Source organism: Salvelinus alpinus, chromosome 10 (assembly GCF_045679555.1).
Source record: "Salvelinus alpinus chromosome 10, SLU_Salpinus.1, whole genome shotgun sequence".
Taxonomy (NCBI): domain Eukaryota; kingdom Metazoa; phylum Chordata; class Actinopteri; order Salmoniformes; family Salmonidae; genus Salvelinus; species Salvelinus alpinus.
The window spans coordinates 21,371,383-21,394,994 of record NC_092095.1 but is presented as its reverse complement, the minus strand read 5'-3'; the positions used below and the strand labels follow the sequence as shown (position 1 = coordinate 21,394,994).

Sequence of the window (23,612 nt, the reverse complement as noted above, 5' to 3'; positions counted from 1 at the left end):
TTATGATTGTGAATTATGAGCATTTTTAAATGAAAAGATTGCAAAGAGAATGTTTTTTTTAAATTAAATATTGTGAAGATAATTGATACAAAGATAACCGTTCATATGATGCTTTGTCTTTGACACAACATAAACAAGTCACAACGTGCTTCGTTTTAGTGGCCTTTGACAACAATTGTAGCGTATCCATCAGCTTTAAACAGTGCTTTAATTAGATAATTAAGCTTGTGTTGCATTTAATTTGCTTAGTCTGGTCTCTCTCCTTTCCATCTCTCTCTCTCTCGCTGTGACTGACAAAACAAGAGAGAAACTGCTGATGCACAACCAAATTTTGAACTTACAAATTGTGTATTCAACTATTCTCAACAGTAAATTGAGACCCTGGACGTGTCCGAATACCCGTACTTGCATCCTAAATAGTATTACATTTGAGTATGCGGAAGAATAACATTTTATAGTATGTGATATTTCGAAAATTGAGTATACTTTAAATGCCTCACTGTTACACTAATTTCAGCTTTGACAACCGCTGATCAATTAGATATATAAAATATTGAATTTGGCCTTTACTACCTCATAGAAATGCACTAATTAACACATTCATAGATGGCAAAAAAAAAATGTACACAAATGTAGAATAAGGAATAAGGTTTTGAAGTATCTTTCCAATATCTAGGAGATATAAGAAAGCTCAGGAAATCTTTTCGTTTTTTTGGACACATTTAATCCCATATATTTGTTGGCAGTAACAAACTACTTCCATTAGTTTGTATGGGTTGCCTTCAGACGTGTCACTTGTGGGGGTCGTGTTCGTGATAATCTCCCCTTTCCATAGAGTAGTGATAATAGTTTGTAGGCCAAACCGTTCGGACACTGCAGACAGGGACCGCAGGGAGGGACCGAGAGACTGAAAAACAGCTTCTATCTCAAGGCCATCAGACTGTTAAACAGCCATCACTAACATTGAGTGGCTGCTGCCAACATACTGACTCAACTCCAGCCACTGGAAAAATTGATGTAATAAATGTATCACTAGCCACTTTAAACAATGCCACTTCATATAATGTTTACATACCCTACATTACTCATCTCATATGTATATACTGTACTCTATACCATCTACTGCATCTTGATGTAATGTATCACTAGCCACTTTAAACAATGCCACTTTATATAATGTTTACATACCCTACATTACTCATCTCATATGTATATACTGTACTCTATACCATCCATTGCATCTTGCCTATGCCGTTCTATACCATCACTCATTCATATATTTTTTTATATACATATTCTTATTCATTCCATTACACTTGTGTGTATAAGGTAGTTGTTGTGAAATTGTTAGGTTAGATTACTCGTTGGATATTACTGCACTGTCGGACCTAGAAGCATAAGCATTTCGCTACACTCACATTAACATCTGCTAACCATGTGTATGTGACAAATAAAATTTGATTTGATTTTTGTGAAAAGACCGATTTTCGGGATGTCTCGGAAGGCATAGACATAGGCGGTGAGGTGGATTGAGACGTAGCCCAAAAACTGATATCTCTAGCTTAAACTGCCGTATTTTTATGGGGATTTTTTTATTATGTTACTTAAATTGACGAATAGACTCTTAAGGATTTTAACCATATTACACGTTTGAAAAATGGAACCAAACCATATTAAAGGGGATACCTAGTCAGTTGCGCAACTGAATGCATTCAACCCGAAATGTGTCTTCTTCTGAATCAGGGAGGAGCCTGGGGCTGCCTTAATCAATGTTCATGTCTTCGGCTCCTGTTGTTGTTGGGGGTTAACTGCCTAGCTCAAGGGCAGAACGGCAGATTTTTCCACCTTACCTGCTCGGTTACTGGCCCAATGCTTTTAACCGCTAGGCTACCTCCAGATTTTGAATAATGCAATAATTCACAAGCATGTGCAGACATAAAGGGTTTATTTTCTCGTCTGTAGGCTGCTACACTCATTACATTTTAGCTTCAGGACAAAAGCACTGAGTTGCTAACAGCATGTCTTCATCAAGTAACGTTAGCCTATAAAAAATGAACAGTTAGACCTACTACCCCTCTCATACGAATATAAAAGTACAGTAAGCCTAACTTACAACATTACAGCAAGTCAGGCTTCATTTTTATCAATGCCTTGCAAATCATTCAGCCTACATGTGGTCAAATCAAATTGCGACTGAAAACGTTGGTATAGTATATCATGTGAATTCACTGGGGAGTTGCAACAAGCTGTTTTATATGAAAGTTCATACCCGCCACCCCCAAAAATGTATACATTGAAATGCCTCTTGATTTGTCGACGCATGTACAATTAATCTGTGCCTTAGTCTGATCAACTGCAGCCTATAACAACCACAGATGCAGGTAGCCTAAATTCCTTCTGATCCGATCTGTGCCTGGTCAGGGGAAACAAAGCAATAACGTCATGTATTTATAGACTAATATAAGCACATTTATTTGTGTTCTGAGAACATGTTAATGTGGTCAAATTTGGTTTATATTCAAACTTTGAGTGATTACATAGGCCTTTTGAATCCAAAATGACAATGTAATTAATCATTCAACACAATAGTGATGACATACTGTACGAACAACTTTTTAATTACAGATGCAAAGGTCTACATGTAAGTTTTACAATATAATTCATACACTATCTATACAAAAGTATGTGGACACCCCTTCAAATTAGTGCATTCGGGTATCTCAGCCACACCCGTTGCTAACATGTGTATAAAATCGAGCACACAGGCATGCAATCTGATAAGACAAACATTGGCCGTAGAATGGCCTTACTGAAGAGCTTAGTGACTTTCAACGTGCCACCGTCATAGGATGCCACCTTTCCAACAAGTCAGTTCATCAAATTTCTGCCTTGTTAGAGCTGCCCCGGTCAACTGTAAGTGCTGTTATATGTGAAGTGGAAATGTCTAGAAGCAACAACGGCTCACCCGCAGAGTGGTAGGCCACACAAGCTTACAGAACGGGACCGCTGAAGTGCACAGCACGTAAAAATCATCTGTCCTCGGTTGCAACACTCACTACCGTGTTCCAAACTGCCTCTGAAAGCAACTTCACCACAATAACTGTTCGACGGGAGCTTCATGAAATGGGTTTCCATGGCCGAGCAGCTGCCCACACTTAAAATCACCATGTGCAATGCCAAGCGTCGGCTGGAGTGGTGTAAAGCTTGTCTCCATTTGAGCAGTGGAAACACTTTCTCTGGAGTGACAAATCACGCTTCACCATCGGGCAGTCCGACAGACGAATCTGGTTTGGCGGATGCCAGGAGAACGCTACCTGCCCCAATGCATAGTGCCAACTGTAAAGTTTGGTGGATGAGGAATAATGGTCTTGGGCTGTTTTTCATTGTTCAGGCTAGGCCCCTTCGTTCCAGTGAAGGGAGATCTTAATGCTACAGAATACAATGACATTCTAGATGATTCTGTGCTTCCAACTTTGCGGCAACAGTTTGGTGAAGGCCCTGACAATGCCCCCGTGCACAAAGCGAGGTTCATACAGAAATGGTTTGTCAAGATCGGTGTGAAAGAACTTGACTGGCCTTGCACAGAGCCCTGACCTTAACTCCATTGAACACCTTTGGGATGAATTGGAACGCTGACTGCAAGCCAGGCCTAATCGCCCAACATCAGCCACTAATGCTCTTGCTCTTGTGCCTGAATGGAATGGAAGCAAGTCCCCGCAGCAATGTTCCAACATCTAGTGGAAAACCTTCCCAAAATAGTGGAGGCTGTTATAGCGGCAAAGGGGGGACCAACTCCATATTAATGCCCATGATTTTGGAATGAGATGTTCGATGAATAGGTGTCCACATACTTTTGGTCATGTAGTGTATGAACAAGTACAAGGTTGCTGCAGTTTGACAGGGTTTTAATGCATTCATCTTCCGTAGGGCCAGGAGTAAAAAACAAACAAAAAAGAACAACATATGACCTGATTAGAAAAATAATCTGGTCCCATGTAGCCCATATAAAACTGACTTTTACAGCTGATTAATTACTATGTCATACCATACAACTAGGGTCCAGTGTTGGTTAAGTTAGTTTTGCCTGATCTGGTAGCTATGCCCCCCCACACCCACCCCAACCCCGCTCTGGGGGATGTTTGCCTTTCAAATTAGGGAGGTGTTAAACAATGGAAGTGTTCATGAATTTACCTGCAAAAAAGCAGAGAACCATTTACACAGACCTGCTAGCTGTATTTTGGTTATGTGGTCTGTGAAAATACCTGAATCATGACGAGGTCTTTAGGTGTATTCTAATTTGCAGTGTTTTTTTTTTATCTCCTACGCTTTTCAGATATGCGAAAAAGCAGGCAAAAAGAAGCAGGCATGTTAAATGAATGGGATTTTGGTCTAAGGGATATCTCTCTCCGTCTCTCTGTCTTTCTCTCTCCATCCATCCACATTTCTCTCTCTCTCGCTCTTTACGAATGCACGAACATCATGTGGTCCTGGATTGGCGCTGTCGTCTCGTTGCTGAATCAAACAGCTTGGATCGTGGTAGGTGCTGTGTCACACAAGCAGCTACAGTTTACGTCTGTGCAATTTTAATGCGGCATCCACTCAGGACAGCATAGTGACTGTGCGAACGCACTTGCGAGACGCACCACTCAGAGAGAGACGCGCTACTTTATTTTTACCGACTTGACCTCGGGATATGATACAGAGCTGTTGCCAGGTTTTGAACAACTATTGCGCACGAATATATTGGATTTATTGTCGTGTGGAATAAAGACGCATATTTGAAAATGAACCCGCCGTGCGCGCGCTGTGGGAAAATTGTCTATCCGACAGAGAAAGTCAACTGCCTTGATAAGGTCAGATCACAATTTTAATGCACTGTTAGGCAGGTGTCTATAACAGAATTGACTGCGCTGTATTTCAGGAGTCTGTTGGTAGATTTCTAAACTTTGATTCAAACTTCTCGTTGGCCACATAGCCTAATGTCACAAAAGAGTGAGTGCACTGCTACACACAAAACCAGATTATGCCAAAAGTTTATAGGTGTATTATAGTAGCCTATCTGTTGTATCATACACTCTAAGAAATACGCGTTCCAACAGGGTTCTTTGGCTTTCCCCATTGAATAACCCTTTTGTGTTTTCCTATGGGGACAGCCAAACAACCCTTTTAGCTTATGATAGTTTATAGATAGAAAAAATGTTGCTATGAGTGTAGGCCTATGAATCATATTGACATGACAAGGGGACGGAATAGCCTGCAAGTTTAGCCTTTATCCCCTGAAGGACATAGGCTATTCAGATTTGCTCAATAGGGAATGACTGTGGCATTTTCTTGAGTGTGATCTTTTCACTAGATCAAAATATGAATGCTGATTTATGGTGGAATATAATAATACTAGTTCATTATTGTTTAATAGCGCCTTTGTATTATTGATGTCTAAATCAGACCTAGGTCTATACTAGGATACAATTACTACTACTACTACAGGTTAATAGTAAAAAGGTAACTTAGAAGTGAGCATCTTATGTCTGCTAAACCAACGCTATAGCCTTTATCTTGACCACTCAGGCCTGTGCCCTGCGTTTCCTGCAGGCCTACCCATTATCTAAACCACAAACCCTGGTCCTGCTTTATGGCCATATGGTATCAATGTGGCCCACTTTCTAAGGACATCACACAGTACATCACATCATGCACATGCAATGAAAGGGAACTCATCATGGACATTGACTACTTTCTGTCACCTATCCAAGCAAATCTGTGGCCGTAACGCCAGTGGACAGTTGTAGCACAGGCGTATCTGCAACCAAATGCATGGCCTATTGTACAGCTCTGACACCTACCACATACAGAGACATATTCTTAGTTAAATTATTTGCTCAATTTAGAATCAGCAATTACCTCAGGGCAATGCCCGGAGGAGATGGCTGCCGTTTTACAGGTGCCTAACCAATTGTGATATTGTGTGTGTTTTTTCGCATTATTTGTAACTTATTTTGTACATAATGTTTCTGCCACCGTCTCCTATGACCGAAAATAGCTTTTGGATATCAGAACAGTGGTTACTCACCTCGTACTCGATGAAGATTTTTTCTTTAACGAGCCGGACGCAAAGGATTTAGTTCAGACACCCAAATCATTCGCATGAAGAAGAGACGGAGATATCGGGGACGTACAGTTGAAGTGGGAAGGTTACATACACCTTAGCCAAATACATTTAAACTCAGTTTTTCACAATTCCTGACATTTAATCCTAGTAAAAAATTCCATGTCTTAGGTCAGTTAGGATCACCACTTTATTTTAAGAATGTGAAATGTCAGAATAATAGTAGAGAGAATGATTTACTTCAGCTTTTATTTCTTTCATCACATTCCCAGTGGGTCAGAAGTTCACATGCACTCAATTAGTATTTGGTAGCATTGCCTTTCAATTGTTTAACTTGGGTCAAACGTTTCGGGTAGCCTTCCACAAGCTTCCCACAATAAGTTGGGTGAATTTTGGCCCATTCCTCCTGACAGAGCTGGTGTAACTGAGTCAGGTTTGTAGGCCTCCTTGCTCGCATACCCTTTTTCAGCTCTGCCCACAAATAGGTTTGAGGTCAGGGCTTTGTGATGGCCAGTCCAATACCTTGACTTTGTTGTCCTTAAGCCATTTTGCCACAACTTTGGAAGTATGCTTGGGGTAATTGTCTTGAGATGTTGCTTCAATATATCCACATAATTTTCCTTCCTCGTGATGCCATCTATTTTGTGAAGTGCACCAGTCCCTCCTGCAGCAAAGCACCCCCACAACATGATGCTGCCACCCCCATGCTTCGCGGTTGGGATGGTGTTCTTCGTCTTGTAAGCGTCCCCCATTTTCCTCCAAACATAACGATGGTCATTATGTTCAAACAGTTCTATTTTTGTTTCATCAGACCAGAGAACATTTCTCCAAAAAGTACGATCTTTGTCCCCATGTGCAGTTGCAAACCGTAGTCTGGCTTTTTTGTGGCGGTTTTGAAGTAGTGGCTTCTTCCTTGCTGAGCGGCTTTTCAGGTTATGTCGATATAGGACTCATTTTACTGTGGATATAGATACTTTTGTACCTGTTTCCTCCAGCATCTTCACAAGGTCCTTTGCTGTTGTTCTGGGATTGATTTGCACTTTTCTCACCAAAGTACGTTCATCTCTAGGAGACAGAACGCGTCTCCTTCCTGAGCGGTATGACGGCGCGTGGTCCCATGGTGTTTATACTTGCGTACTATTGTTTGTACAGATGAACGTGGTACCTTCAGGCGTTTGGAAATTGCTCCCAAGGATTACCAAACCTGTGGAGGTCTACAATTTGTTTTCTGAGGTCTTGGGCTGATTTCTTTTGAGTTTCCCATGATGTCAAGCAAAGAGGCACTGAGTTTGAAGGTAGACCTTGAAATACATCCACAGGTACACCTCCTATTGACTCAAATGATGTCAATTAGCCTATCAGAAGCTTCTAAAGCCATGACATAATTTTCAGGAATTTTCCAAGCTGTTTAAAGGCACAGTCAACTTAGTGTATATAAACTTCTGACCCACTGGAATTGTGATAGTGAATTATAAGTTAAATAATCTGTCTCTTAACAATTGTTGGAAAAATTACTTGTGTCATGCACAAAGTAGATGTCCCAACCGACTTGCCAAAACTATAGTTTGTTAACCATAAATTTGTGGAGTGGTTGAAAAACGAGTTTTAATGACTCCAACCTAACTGTATGTAAACTTCCGACTTCAACTGTAAGGATCCGATGGCGAGTATGTAATCTGCCTCTACCATCAGTCCTATTTGCCAACGTACATTCATTAAATAACAAAATGGACGAGCTGCGATTACGAATTTCCTACCAACGGGACATTAAAAACTGTAATATCTTATGTTTCACAGAGTCATGGCTGAACGACGACATGGATAGCATACAGCTGGCGGGGTTTTTGCTGCATCTGCAAGATTATCTGTGTATATTTGCTTGTGCATGAAATCTAATATTAACGAAGTCTTGAGCTTTTGCTTGCCTGAGGTAAAGTATCTCATCATAAGCTGTAGACCAAACTATTTACCAAGTGTTTTCTTCTATATTTTTCGTAGCTGTCTATTTACCACCACAAACCGGTGCTGGTGCTAAGACCGCACTTAATGAGCTGTATAAGGCCATAAGAAAACAGAAAATGCTCATCCAGATGTGGCACTCCTAGTGGCCGGGGACTTTAATGCAGGGACTTAAATCAGTTTTTATCTCATTTCTAACAGCATGTTAAATGTGCAACCAGAGGGGGGAAAAACTCTCTAGACCAGCTTTACTTCACACACAGAGATGCGTACAAAGCTCTCCCTTGCCCTCAATTTGTCAAATCTTACCATAATTCTATTGTCCTGATTCCTGCTTACAAGCAAAAACTAAAGCAGGAAGCACCAGTGAGTCGCTCAATACGGAAGTGGTCAGATGACGCAGATGCTAAGCTACAGGACTGTTTTGCTAGCACAGACTGGAATATGTTCTGGGATTCTTCCGATGGCATTGAGGAGTACACCACATCAGTCACTGGCTTCATCAATAAGTGTATCAATTACGTGGTCCCCACAGTGACAATACGTTCATACCCCAACCAGAAGCCATGGATTAAAGGCAACATCTGCACTGAGTTTAAGGGTAGCGCTGCCACTTTCAAGGAGCAGGACTCTCTATGCCCTCCGACGAACCATCAAACAGGCAAAGTGACAATACAGGACTGAGATTGAATTGTACTACACCGGCTCCGACACGCGCCGGATGTGGCAGGGCTTGCAAACTATTACAGACTACAAAGAAGAGCTAAATTACTTCTACACTCTCTTCGAAACAAGCAAGACTGAAGCATGCATGAGAGCATCAGCTGTTCCGGACGACTGTATGATCACGCTCTCCGTAGCCGATGTGAGTAAGTCCTTTAAACAGGTCAACATTCACAAGGTCACAGGGCCAGACAAATTACCAGGACATGTACTCCGAGCATGCACTATGCACTGACCAACTGGCAAGTGTCTTCACTGACATTTTCAACCTGTCCCTGGCTGAGTCTGTAATACCAACATGTTTCAAGCAGACTACCATAGTCCCTGTGCCCAAGAACACTAAGGTAACCTGCCTAAATAACTACTGACCCTAGACCCCATCCAATTTACATACTGCCCCAAACAGATCCACAGATGATTATAATCTCTATTGCACTCCACACTGCCCTTCTCACGTAGGAACACCTACGTGAGAATGCTATTCATTGACTACAGCTCAGCTTTCAACACCATAGTGCCCTCAAAGCTCATCACTAAGCTAAGGACCCTGGGACTAAACACCTCCCTCTGCAACTGGATCCTGGACTTCCTGACGGGCCACCCCCCAGGTGGTAAGAGTAGGTAACAACACATCTGCCATGCCGATCCTCAACACGGGGGCCCATCAGGGGTGCGTGCTCAGCCCCCTCCTGTACTCCCTGTTCACCCATGACTGCATGGCCAGGAACGAAAACAACTCCTTCATTAAGTTTGCTGACGACTCAACAGTGATAGCCCTGATCATCCGACAATGATGAGACAACCTGTAGGGAGGAGGTCAGAGACCTGGCCGTGTGGTGCCAGGACAACAACCTCTCCCTCAACGTGATCAAGACAAAGGTAATGATTGTGGGCTACAGGAAAAGGAGGACCGAGCATTCTCCTCAACGGGGCTGTAGTGGAGCAGATTGAGAGCTTCAAGTTCCTTGGCGTCCACATCACCAACAAACTATCATGGTACAAACACACCAAGACAGTCGTGAAGAGAGCACGACAAAGCCTATTCCCCCTCAGGAGATTGAAAACATTTGGCATGGGTCCTCAGATCCTCAAAAAGTTCTACAGCTGCACAGAGAGCATCCTGACTGGTTGCATCACTGCCTGGTCCGGCAACTGCTTGGCCTCCGACCGCAAGGCACTACAGAGGGTAATGTGTATGGCCCATTTCATCACTGGGGCCAAGCTTCCTGCCATACAGGACCTCTAGAAATTGTCAAAGACTCCAGCCACCCTAGTCATAGACTGTTCTCTCTGCTACTGCACGACAAGCGGTACCGGAGCGCCAAGTCAAGGTCCAAAAGGCATCTTAACAGCTTCTACCCCGAAGCCATAAGACTCCAGAACAGCTAATCAATTGTCTACCCGGACTATTTGCATTGTCCCCCCCACACACACCCTCTTTTATGCTGCTGCTCCTCTGTTTATTATCGATGCATAGTCACTTTACCTCAACCTACATGTACATATTACCTCAATTACCTTGACTAACCTGTGCCCTGCACATTGCCTCTGTACCGGTACCCCTTGTAAATAGAGTCGCTACTGTTTATTTTACTGCTGCTCTTTAATTCTTTGTTGTTTAAAAAAAATAAAAATAATGTTTAACTTTTTTTTTTACTTAACCAACAATGCAGTTAAGAAAAATAATTGTTAAGGGCTTGTAAGTAAACATTTCACTGTAAGATGTAACCTGTTGTATTCGGCGCATTTGATTTGTTTTGATACTGTAACCTTTGTTTAATTCATAAACCTTTCTTATTTTCTTTTTCACTTAATTGTTTAGAATCACTTCTCTTGGTTGTGGTAATAGAAATCTGGAATATTAGTCATGTCTCGGATGCCTTTCAACTAATTAAGGGACTTATTCATTCACAATTCTCAAATTTGAGCACCAGCAGAAGGCCAAACTGAATTGAAATATCATTTGTGTTTTCCTTTCCAGAATTGGCATAAAGGATGCTTCCACTGCGAGGTGTGTAAGATGACCCTGAACATGAAGAACTACAAAGGCTACGATAAGAAGCCCTACTGCAATGCGTGAGTACATTTGTTGCTTCAGTTATTTATATGCTTTGGTTTTAGGGCTTAAGTCAGTGGTCTCAAACAGTTTTGTTGATGAAGTGGCAGAAGTAGGGTATGAGCAGTGGGCATTCATGGGCAATGCATTTATAGTGGAGCTGATTTGGAATCCCGCTCTTGTGATAAGGTGGACCTGCCTGACACTGTTTCACTCTTGGCCATGTGGATATCTTCTTGGTCTAATGGTTAAGTTGTTGGGCTGGTGTGCGCGAGACACACCAGGTTCGATTCCCACCGGTTCCACATGAACATAGAAAAATGGAGTTGAGTCCAGATGAGAATTTCCTGACAAGACAGTGTTACAGTACAGAACCCATGTCTGTCCTCGTCTCCAAAGACTGGTTAATCTACTAGTAATGTCAGGCTTGTTACTTATGAAACACACTCATAACATCCAGATGTGTCTGGCAAAGCTTTCAGATGAGAAATCTGAAGTGTAGGCTGGAGACTGGCCTGATGCATAGAGCAACATGGCAAGTAGGGCCTTCTATAAGAGAGCACAACAAGTCTATTTCTGTCCCCCAGCATGAAAGCAGATGGAGGGCCAACGCTTTTGCCTGGTTTTCTGCTTTGCGTTTCTCTTTACTTCTCAGATAAACGGCCCTTGGCTTATTAGAGGCTTTTGCAGTAGCGCACAGAAGATTAATTCACGTGGACGAACACACGCACGTACACGCGCACACAGACACACATATACACACATATACACACATATACACACATACACACACACACACACACACACACACACACACACACACACACACACACACACACACACACACACACACACACACACACACACACACACACACACACACACACACACACACACACACACACACTCACTCAATTACAGGAGTGCAATTACTGCCATTTGCATTTAAGAGCACAGGACATAATACATTCTTCGTTCTATTTATACCATGGCGTTGTCGAATACTCTTTTCTGATTGGCTTGAAAGGCATTCTAGAGCGATCATTATTTCCCTATAACACACAGTGTATTTGCATGGTAGAATTTTATGGCTATAGTTCCTTTTTAAAAGTTTTATTTGAGCTGCTTTCGAATTAAAAACAGTTTTGTTGAATTTGATTTTCATAATAGCAAGCAAGGACTGTTTGTGTGGTGAACAAGAGCTCGTTAGAGGTAACCAAGCACATGAGCTGTTGTTTATAAAAGGGATAATCTCTAGAAAATAATGCAACTCCATTGAAAGTCAGTTCCACTCCGCTAGCGCATTGTGGAACCCACCTTCCACTCCGCTAGCACATTGTGGAACACACCTTCCACTCCGCTAGCACATTGTGGAACACACCTTCCACTCCGCTAGCACGTTGTGGAACACACCTTCCACTCCGCTAGCACGTTGTGGAACACACCTTCCACTCCGCTAGCACGTTGTGGAACACACCTTCCACGTAGTTCATTATTTTCCATAGAACACATAGCCCCTCGTTGATTATGCCTTACATAAACCACAGCTCATGTGCTTGGTTACCTCTACCGAGCTCTTGTTCAGATCTGCAGGGAAGGGGTGTGTGTAAACCCACTTACCTGAACAAGTGTGGGTCCGTTCAAGGGTCTGATGCTAGTGTGGAAGTATAGTGCAGTTTGTTGAAGAGGAACACCGCCAGCATTTCAACAACAGCATTTTAAAGTATATTTAATCTGCTGTCCTTGTGTTGTTATTGATAGGGTTTCAATGTAGCCTTCATTTGAACAATATATAAAGCATAGACACAATCTATTTTGCTGTATTATCAGCACGCGCACACACACAGTAGAAATGCCCAATAAATGTTTTCAGCAAATATCTTGTTTGTCTGTTGCATGCCGCTTCAACACATTTGTTTAGAGTAATCCCCAAGAAAAGACTGCATTATAAATATATACAGAAAAGCCTACCGAAACACAGCCTCCAAGTCTACAAACAGAACACACTTTGTCCTACCCTTGTCACACACCCAATAGCATTTAATTAATGGCTCCTTTGGGTGAAAATGACCTCTGATCCCTTAGGGCCATAAAACCATTTCCTCTCACTGGCTAATAGACTTGTAGAATAGGCCACCTATTTCATTATGATACTACACCTCTCCATAGCCTCTAGAAGCCCTTAGTGTTCTGACTATATTCCCTATGTGGAATTTCCTAAATTCCTTAAGTGATATTCAGTATTCCTGAAAGGAAGGTGTTTCTTAATGTGTTAGGGTGGTGCATTCTTTTAATTAAGCCCACCCCCACGGGTTCCAAACCTTGGGTCAGTTCCTCAAAGGTTCTTACAATAATCAATGTTCTTGGGACTCTCTCTCTCTCTCTCTCTCTGTATCCCATGCTCCTCAATTGCCCCGTCTTTTAACAGTGGGAAGATGAAAGAGAAAATTGCGGAAGGATTAGAAAAGCACATTGTCAGCATTGTGCTGGGATTCAGGCCTCCCCCCAACATCAACATGCTCAACCCTCTTAGAATTCTGTGTGTTATTTAGTGCAATTAATTTTCAGCCCTGTGCTACCTTCATTTACACATTGGTGCAGTGTTCATCTCTCTCTCTCTCTCTCTCTCTCTACTGCTCTCTCTCTCTTATTGCTCTCTCTCACTCTCATGCTCGCTCTCACTCTTTTGCTTTCTCTCACCCTTTCTATGTTGCTCTCTGTTTCTCTTTCAACATTTTGGGGAAAGGAATGCTACTTAGCCTTTGACCTCCATGGTAAAGCTTCTCTTCCGGAGTCTCAGGACAGAATCTACAAAGTTGCATTAATGGAAACCTTTCCCACTGGCTTCCTCTGTGTCTATGTGCTGTATCATAAGAGAAAACAGGAAGACTTTTGGATTCTCCAGTATCTCCCTGTTTACACGCATATGTTGTCAGATTTTGGGTCATGATACAGTAATACAGTTGTAATAAACTCTCAAATCTTACAGATTGTGTCTTGCATTTACATGTTAGTCTTATACCGAGCGACGTACAGTCAGTCCTGGGGTGGTATGATGAATCAAGTGAGACCCTGGAGTCACTCTGTGCAGTGTTCACCTCCGCTTAAAGTGGCAATCAGCAGTAGAAACAATAACAACGCGTACTCCCCACCCCTGTTTTGGTAAAAAGCTGAGGGATGGGGCTGGAGAAATGTAACCAATCTCAAATTCATAGACAGAGCTATGGATGCAAGGACTGACCATCCATGATATAAAAAGTATAGTTTTAACAATGTTTTGAGGCTATATAGTATGACAGGTAAACTAAGCTCATGAGGCATTTATAAGTTATATTCTTCAAGAATCAATGGGTACATATCATTAATTTATGAGTCCAAAAATGGATGTAGCAACTGCAGATTGCCCCTTTTAATAGACAATGCTTTGAGCTCACTGCAGGTCAAGGGAAAGCACATGGTCAATTATATGTCAGGGGAAGAGGACATTTTTTATCTGCCGTTCCTGGCTCTTTTTAAATAAACCTGTGTGACACTGTGCCCAGTTCATCACTAATATTTAAGCAGATTACTAATATTTAACCGCTCTTGTATTGCAGTGTAGAGGAAGGCTTATAGTCAGTCATGCCATTTCCATCTTTTAAATACAAATTTCTTTAAAATATTCATATTTATTTTTAAGTTAGAATAATTAACAGTATGTTATCTGATGTCTGACAGCTCATTAGAAAGTGATGATGCAAAGATGTACCCCATTTCTGAGCCTTTCGTGTCGTGCCATTTTGTAACTACTGCTATTGAGGGACATGATAAATGCCCCAAAAGCTAAGTAGCATTTCAAACACACAAGATAAGAGGACGTTTCATTGGACTCAACACATACAGGGGTTGACAATGTTCTTTTGTCTGACAGAGACAGAGACAACGTCATTTGTCATGCAGACAAGAAATATGAGGGAAACTTATGTAACTCTCTGACTAATCTTTTATGAGATGGCCCAGAACTGAAAAGCTGTGAAGGCATAGATCTAAAGCAGAGTATATTTTATGGAAGAAGAATGTTATGCATGAATAGTTGAGCAAACAAAAGCAAAACCATTAGTTATGTGTTGCATCAAAGCATGTCATTTGATAAGCCTCTCTGTCACAAAGGTTTACCTGCTGTCTTAACCCAAAGGGTGCATCTTAATAGTCAAATGCGCTGCATCTTCTCCTCATCACATTGCCTCTTCTACAGTAACATCGAAGAACAGGACAGGTGAAAGTGATTTCCAGGTCATTCAGTTCCATTGTTTTCTATATTGCTATCACCTAAACTGTCTTTCTTTATTTTCCCAACAATGCAATAATCAATATCAATATACAGTATAGCACTATAAAATCAAGTAAAGTAGGACAAAAAAAGACGAGAAATAGAAATAAGAAAAGTAAGTAAGCTATATACAGGGTCAGTTCCAGGGTCAGTGCCAATACCATAATAAATATTGTAGCAGGCTCAAGGGCGTGGGATTTCACACGTCACCAAGTTCAATAACAAAACATGCACCAGGAGCACAACTAGAATGCAAATAGGGAGTTTAATAGGGATTTTGGTACACTGGGGAAGAAGGGAGAATTCACCAATTACTTCCCAGTCCACACGCCGTTCTCGTTGTCCGTTCCGTTCTCCATGGGTAATCCTCACCCTCGGGTCCTCCGCCAATCCGGTTCGGTACACAAGGGGGGTAGTCCGACAGTCCAGGTCACAACGGGTAATCACACAGATATTGTTCTCTCTTCTCCCACTCTTCATAACGTACTTTGTTCTCTCCTTACTCTACCCCTTTGTGCAGGCTCCTTCCTCCTTTATCCCCAAGCATTCCCTGGTTTAACAAACCACAGCCTCACCTTGTTGGGGCAGGAAGTCCATATAAGGTTTGGGGGTGGAGCAAGATATCTCCCCTCCATAACCACTCCCCTCACCTCTCCCTGCGATCTGCCACACCCCCCCCCCCCCCGGTCGGAGGGGCGGTCCATCTCCCTAGAGCGTCCCTCCTGGAGAGGGCATCGGCATTTCCATGGGCTACACCTGATCTGTGGACGACAGAGAAAGCAAAGGGCTGTAAGGATAGGAACCAGCGGGTGACCCAGGCGTTACTGTCCTTATTTTGTGACATCCATACCAGTGGTGCATGGTCTGTTACGAGGGTGAAGTGCCGTCCCAATAAATAATATTTCAGCCTTTCCAGCGCCCACTTGATCGCTAGACATTCTTTCTCCACCGTGGAATATCTTTGTTTGCGCGGTAACAGCTTCCGGCTAATGTACATGACTGGGTGTTCCTCACCTTCTTGTAGCTGTGATAGGATGGCACGCACCCTTCGGATGCATCGGTCTGTACCAACACTGGTTTGGAGAAGTCCGGTGTCACCAGCACGGGTCGAGAACACAGTGTTCCCTTTAGGTCCTGGAAGGCTTTCTCCGTCTCCTTGGTCCACGTCAAATGGGCGGGCAGACGGCTCCTGGTCAGATCTGTCAGGTGGCTGGCTAGGGAGGCAAAGTGGGGAATAAATCTCCAGCAGTAACTAGTCAACCCCACAAACGTGCGCACCTGCTTCTTGGTGAGGGGGCGGGGCCAGTCCCAGATCGCCTTCACTTTCTTAATCTGGGGTTTGACACATCCTCTCCCGATCATGTACCCCAGGTACTCAGCCTCCCGCAGGGCGAGCCAACATCTCTTTGGGTTCGCTGTTTGCCCCGCCTCCCGTAAGGCCTGCACTACCGCGCTCACCTGGTTTAGATGTGTCTCCCGCTCACTCGCATGGATCACAATATTGTCGATGTATGCCGCAGCGTACTTCCGATGGGGTCGGAGAACCCGGTCCATCAACCTCTGGAAGGTGGCCAGGGCCCCGTGCAGTCCAAAGGGCAGCTTCTTGTAATGGAACAGACCGTCCGGGGTGGCAAAAGCATTTTTCTCCCGTGCCTCGGGAGCTAAGGGCACCTGCCAATAACCCCTTATCAGGTCAATCGTGCTGATAAATCGGGCGGTCCTAGCCGTTCGATTAATTCATCAAATCGGGGCATGGGGTAGGTGTCGAACTTCGAGATTTCATTTACCTTTCTAAAATCATTACAGAATCGAATGGTGCCATCTGGTTTCGGCACCAACACTAAGGGGTTGCACCACTCACTATTCAACTCTTCGATTATATCAGCTTCCAACATCGTTTTTACCTTGGTCCTGACAGCCTTTCTCCTTGCTTCCGGTATGCGGTAGGGTCTCAACTTCCCCTTTTTCCCTGGTTCACTGGAGAACACATCCTGGTTTCGGCCGACCAACTCCCTCAGCTCCTGCTTCTGTGCTTGGCTTAGCTGCTCCCCCATTGGCACCTCCGCCGGCTCGGTCTTCGTGATAGCCTTCTTCGGGGACATAGAGTAGAGTACATCACCTGCATTCCATTTCTTTAGCAGTTTCACATGGTAAATCTATGTCAGATGCCTACGTCCCGGCTGTCTGACCCTATAGTTAACTTCACCCACCTTCTCAATTACTTCGTATGGCCCGTTCCATTGGGCCAAAAACTTACATTCTGAGGTGGGGACCAACACCAACACTTTGTCTCCTGGCTGAAAGTCTCTTCGTTGTGTCCCTCTGTTGTACAACCTCGCTTGGGCCACCTGGGCCTCCAGCATGTGTTCCCGTACCAGGGGCCACAGGGTTGCCATCCGATCTCTCATGTCTCCCACATGCTCTACCAAGGTTTGTTGGGGCGACGGTTGCTGTTCCCAGGCTTCTTTAGCCACGTCCAGCAGTCCTCGGGGTCGTCTCCCGTACAGGAGTTCAAAGGGAGAGAATCCTGTTGAAGCCTGGGGCACTTCTCGGATTGAGAACATCAGGTAGGGTAGCATCTGGTCCCAATTCTTTCCATCAGTCTCCATCACCACCTTTATCAGCTGCTTCAGGGTTTGATTGAATCTTTCCACCAATCCATCAGGGTGATACAATGAGGTGCGCAACTGGGTTATTTTCATTAGCTTGCATAGGTCCTTCATGATTCATGACATGAACGGGGTGCTCTGGTCGGTCAATATCTTGTTGGGAATGCCTACTCGGGAGAACAGCATGACCAACTCACGTGCGATTCCCTTGGTGGCCATGGTGTGCAGGGGAATGGCTTCCGGGTACCTGTTGGCATAATTCAGAATCACCAGTATGTATTGGTGCTCTCGGTTGCTCTTGGGTAGAGGTCCCACCAGGTCCATTGCAATCCTGCTGAAAGGAACTGTAATAATGGGTAGGGGAATTAACTTCTTTTTTTTTTTTTTAACCCCTTTTCTCCCCAATTTTCATGGTATCCAATCGCTAGTAATTACTATCTTGTCTCATCGCTACAACTCCCGTACGGGCTCGGGAGAGACGAAGGTCGAAAGCCATGCGTCCTCCGAAGCACAACCCAACCAAGCCGCACTGCTTCTTAACACAGCGCGCCTCCAACCCGGAAGCCAGCCACACCAATGTGTCGGAGGAAACACCGTGCACCCGCCCCCCTCGGTTAGCGCGCACTGCGCCCGGCCCGCCACAGGAGTCGCTGGAGCGCGATGAGACAAGGATATCCCTACCGGCCAAACCCTCCCTAACCCGGACGACGCTATGCCAATTGTGCGTCGCCCCACGGACCTCCCGGTCGCGGCCGGCTGCGACAGAGCCTGGGCGCGAACCCAGAGACTCTGGTGGCGCAGCTAGCACTACGATGCAGTGCTCTAGACCACTGCGCCACCCGGGAGGCCAGGGGAATTAACTTCTTACGGCTGAAATCCCGTTAACGGGATCGATATGACAACAGCCAGTGAAAGTGCAGGGCGCCAAATTCAAACAACAGAAATCTCATAATTAAAATTCCTCAAACATACAAGTATTATACACCATTTTAAAGATAAACTTGTTGTTAATCCCACCACAGTGTCCGATTTCAAAAAGGCTTTACGACGAAAGCATACCATGCGATTATGTTAGGTCAGCACCTAGTCACAGAAAAACACAGCCATTTTTCCAGCCAAAGAGATGAGTCACAAAAAGCAGAAATAGAGATAAAATTAATCACTAACCTTTGATGATCTTCATCAGATGACACTCATAGGACTTCATGTTACACAATACATGTATGTTTTGTTCGATAAAGTTCATATGCAAAATTCTCAGTTTAGATTGGTGCGTTATGTTCAGTAATGTTTTGCTTCCAAAACATCCGGTGATTTTGCAGAGAGCCACATCAATTTACTGAAATACTCATAATAAACATTCATAAAAGATACAAGTGTTATGCATGGAATTATAGATAAACTTCTCCTTAATGCAACTGCTGTGTCAGATAAAAAAAAAAAAAGCTTTACGGAAAAAGCACACCATGCAATAATCTGAGTACAGCGCTCAGAGACCAAAACAAGCCATACGGATACCCGCCATGTTGTGGAGTCAACAGAAGTCAGAAATAGCATTATAAATATTCACTTACCTTTGATGATCTTCATCTGAATGCACTCCCAGGAATCCCAGTTCCACAATAAATGTTTGTTTTGTTCGATAAAGTCCATCATTTATGTCCAAATACCTCCTTTTTGTTCGCACTTTTAGTTCACAAATCCAAATTCACACGGCGCAGGCACTTAGTTCAGACGACAGTTCCATTACAGTTCGGAGAAACATGTCAAACGATGTATAAAATATATCTTTAGGATGTTTTTATAATATTCAATAATATTCCAACTGGACAATTCCTTTGTCTTTAGAAAGAAAAAGGAACGCAGCTAACTCTCACGGGCGCACGCCTGACTGAGCTCATGGCATTCTGCCAGACACCTGATTGAAACAGCTCTTATTCTCTCCCCCTTCACAGTTGAAGCCTGAAACAAGGTTCTAAAGACTGTTGACATCTAGTGGAAGCCTTAGGAAGTGCAATCGGACCAAATTTTACACTATATATTGGATAGGCAAAGACTTGAAAAACAGATTTCCCACTTCCTGTTTGAATTTTTTTCTCAGGTTTTTGCTTGCCATATGAGTTCTGTTATACTCACAGACATCATTCAAACAGTTTAGAAACTTCAGAGTGTTTTCTATCCAAATCTACTAATAACCAGTCGTGGGTGAACAGGAGGGGAGGGCCTCTCGAGTACAGGAGGGGAGAGCCTCCCGAGTGGCACAGCGGTCTAAAGCACTGTGTCACAGCCGGCCGTGACCGGGAGACCCATGAGGCGGCGCACAATTTGCCCAGCGTCATCTGGGTTAGGGGAGGGTTTGGCCGGTCGGGATGTCCTTGTCCCATCGCACTCTAGTGACTCCTTGTGGCGGGCCGGGCTCCTGCAAGCTGATTTCGGTCACCAGTTGTACGGTGTTTCCTCCGACACATTGGTGCAGCTGGCTTCTGAGTTATGCGAGCAGTGTGTCAAGAAGCAGCTTCTGCTTGTAGACAGGAAGCAGGAGTATGGAGTCATGATCTGATTTTACGAAGGGGGGATGATGAAGGAAAGGAGACGAGGAGAGGATGCCACTTAAGTCAATTGAGAAACACTTGGGTACTAACGGAAGTACCAGTGAAGTGGCTCACTTGATGGCTGAGCCTGAGATCAATGATCAGAGCTTCGCTATAGACTGCTTTATCATGCTCATTTGGATTATTGAGGCCTGAAATCATCTGTGAGACCCCCGTTTCCAAAAATACAACAGGTCCTAATTTAATGTCAAACACTACATAGTTTGTCTTCTTAAAGCCAGATGTATCTCTTAGTAACATTTGTTGTGTGTCCTGTCTTAAGGTGTAGTGATTATGTAGAAAAAAGGAAATCGAGAAACAAACATAAGCCAGAGCTAGAGGTATTTTTACAAGTATAAAAATGCATTTTCAAAAATGCTTGGATCTTACAGGGTTAAAAGCAACAGCTAATGCAAACCGTCCAACAGCCACCGTGATAACAGCAAAAACACAGCCACAGAGCTCTATCATCAGTGTGAAATGTGAGAAAACAGGGATGACGAGCGAGCCATTGAAAGGAAATTGAAATGACATGGGTTGGTGCAATGTGTTGAAAATGACTTTATGTCCGGTACTTTCAATGTGATGGGCTTTAACCATTGGTGTAAAGTACTTTAAAGTACTACTTAGGTAGTTTTTGGGGGTATTGGTACTTTACTTTTTATATATTTTTGACAACTTTTACATCACTACGTTCCGAAAGAAAATAATGTACTTTTAACTCCATACATTTTCCCTGCCACCCAAAAGTACTCGTTACATTTTGAATGCTTAGCAGGACAGGAAAATGGTCCAATTCACACGCTTATCAATAGAACATCCCTGGTCATCCCTACTGCCTCTGATCTGGCGGACTCACTAAACACACATGCTTCATTTGTAAATTATGTCCTGGCTATCCATAAATAAATAAAAAAACAAGAAAATGGCACCGTCTGGTTTGCTTAATATAAGGAATTTGAAATTATTTGTGTTTTTACTTTTGATACTTAAGAATGTTTTAGCAATTACATATACGTTTGATACTTAAGTATATTTAAAACCAAAGACTTTTACTCAAGTAGTATTTTACTGGGTGACTTTCACTTTTACTTGACTAATTTTCTATTAACTATTAAGGTATCTTTACTTATGTATGTCAATTGGGTACTTTTTCCACCACTGGCTTTAACATTGCAGCTTGTTTCTGATGGGAAAGGTTGGTTAATTTAATGTTGTGATCTCCAGGCAAAATTTTTCGTGAAGGAAGATCAAGTTTGAAATTTCAAAGTGGAAATTTCAAACTTCATAAGCCTTTTTGAACCTCAAATACGATACGTTTTACATTTGCTACATTGCAGGAAAGTTCTCCCACAACAGGGTGATCAAATGAAGAGCCTACATCTGTAGTGAAGATCTGAAGATAAGATTTGGCCAAGAATGTCCAAGCTATTGTCAGGTCATCATCCTTACCGGCTGCTCAGGTAGACCTAGTGGTGTAATTTAGAATAAGACTGCTCATGGAGGCCTATATGAATAAATGAAATCCTCTTCTGTGGCTTTCAAAGGAGAACAGAGACAATCATATAAACAATGTGGAATGTTAAATTCCATCATATAGAAAGTATATAGAATAGCATTTTTTTGTAAAATTAATATAATAGCTAAGGCGCTTTTCAATGATGAGGATGCAGCCTTAATAGCGAATGACACACCAATTTATTTGACCAATTTAATTTGACCCTTGCATTATGCTTATAAGGCTTAAAAGAGATTTCTCATGTAGTTCCCATCAGTGTTATTGCTAAGTGATAAGAACCCTGCTTGGAACCGCTCTCTCTCTCTCTTTCTCTCTCTCTCTCTCTCTCTCTCTCTCTCTCTCTCTCTCTCTCTCTCTCTCTCTCTCTCTCTCTCTCTCTCTCTCACTCTACAACTGCTGAGGTTGTGCTTTAAGGGAAAGGATCTACTCAGCCAGCACCAAGGGCAAGATGGATTATTCAGTGAATGTCTTAGTTTTAACGTCTTATCGCTGAGTAAAAGAGCCCAAAACAGCTTTTAATCACCTCAACAGCCGTGTAGATGATAATAGATCTCCCTGGCTCTCTAAAACTTTGCCGTAAAGTAATTATCTTAAACTGTTTTTTATTTATTTATTTATTTATTAATTATTATTTGATTGTTTTTTTATGGGGTAGATCAGCTTTAATATTGCACATATTGTGGCTTCCATCAATGTAATTGCCTACGTAATTTTCTTTTTTTTAATATATATATATTTTAATCGATTTTCCTTTATTATTTTCCCCTAACCCTATCACCCCTCCCCTAATTGGAGTAAACTAATGGACAACAACACTTCGACTTCTTTCTTTTGTTTTTAGTCCCATCCTTCAGCTTCACTCAACCCCTCCCATCTATCTCTAAACACCATCCAGTTTTGATTTCTATTTGCCATATATTTTTCTTTTTGAGTTACTCTACCTGGTTTGCCTCAAGAAGAGTGAAAATAGTAAATCCGGGTAGCCTAAGAAAATATTTGTTTTAAGGAAATTGAAAAACGACATAATATGCCTTCTCCAAATGCACCATAGGTTCTCATTTAATCTGTGGGAATATATGTTTTATGTACTGGCCATAAACAAAGTCTATAGATAGAGTTTATCCAGTTGCGATTTTAACATGTAAATCTAGGTGGGGCAACAACAAAAAAATTATGTGGAATGCATGCCAGCAAAGACACTACACAACACTAAACAATACATTAATTGCACTATACCACTGCTACACCTGGCTATCAGCAGAGCCTTGTCATGTGCCGTTCTTACAGTGTTCTCCCTGTAGACCAAGTCAGAACCGTCGGCTAAATAACGAGGGCATATAAGCCGACAATGAAAGTTCTTACAATATTCAATGATTACATTTCTCTAAAACTGGTTATACTGTATGCTGCATGTGCACCACCAAGTCAGAACAGTAGGCAAAATTAAGAGGGGAAAATACTGACGTATTGTCCCCATGAGTGTCAGAACACTGAGCCAATCACGGCGCAACGCTCCGTATTTTCTGCTGGCTTGCCCCACCACCACTGAAAGCATTGAGCTAGGCTGAAACACCTGCATTTTGGAGCTGCCCTACTCAAGAAAACAATAAAGATACCATGTATGTATGTGGCTTTATTAACTCAATGATATATATATATTTCTATTGTTTGCAAGCTGATATGTGACACGTATTAATGCCAAAATAACATGCAAAACAGGCTCTGCTAAAAATGTGGGGC

The 23,612-nt window shown here is 42.7% G+C and overlaps 1 protein-coding gene across 2 annotated transcripts in view; it reads left to right on the top strand.

The window, feature by feature from the left end:
• Positions 1–4,321: 4,321 nt before the first annotated feature.
• Positions 4,322–23,612, top strand: part of LOC139531697 (LIM zinc-binding domain-containing Nebulette-like) — a 48,586-nt gene continuing 29,295 nt past the window's right edge. Inside the window, exons 1-2 of one of the 2 annotated variants that reach the window (XM_071328394.1) lie at positions 4,322–4,536; positions 10,770–10,864. In XM_071328394.1, the coding sequence (XP_071184495.1) occupies positions 4,336–4,536; positions 10,770–10,864 (296 nt within the window). In that variant the 5' untranslated portion in view covers positions 4,322–4,335. Of the gene's footprint in view, positions 4,854–10,769; positions 10,865–23,612 lie in introns of both variants that reach the window. The other variant, XM_071328395.1, reaches the window with a different exon arrangement.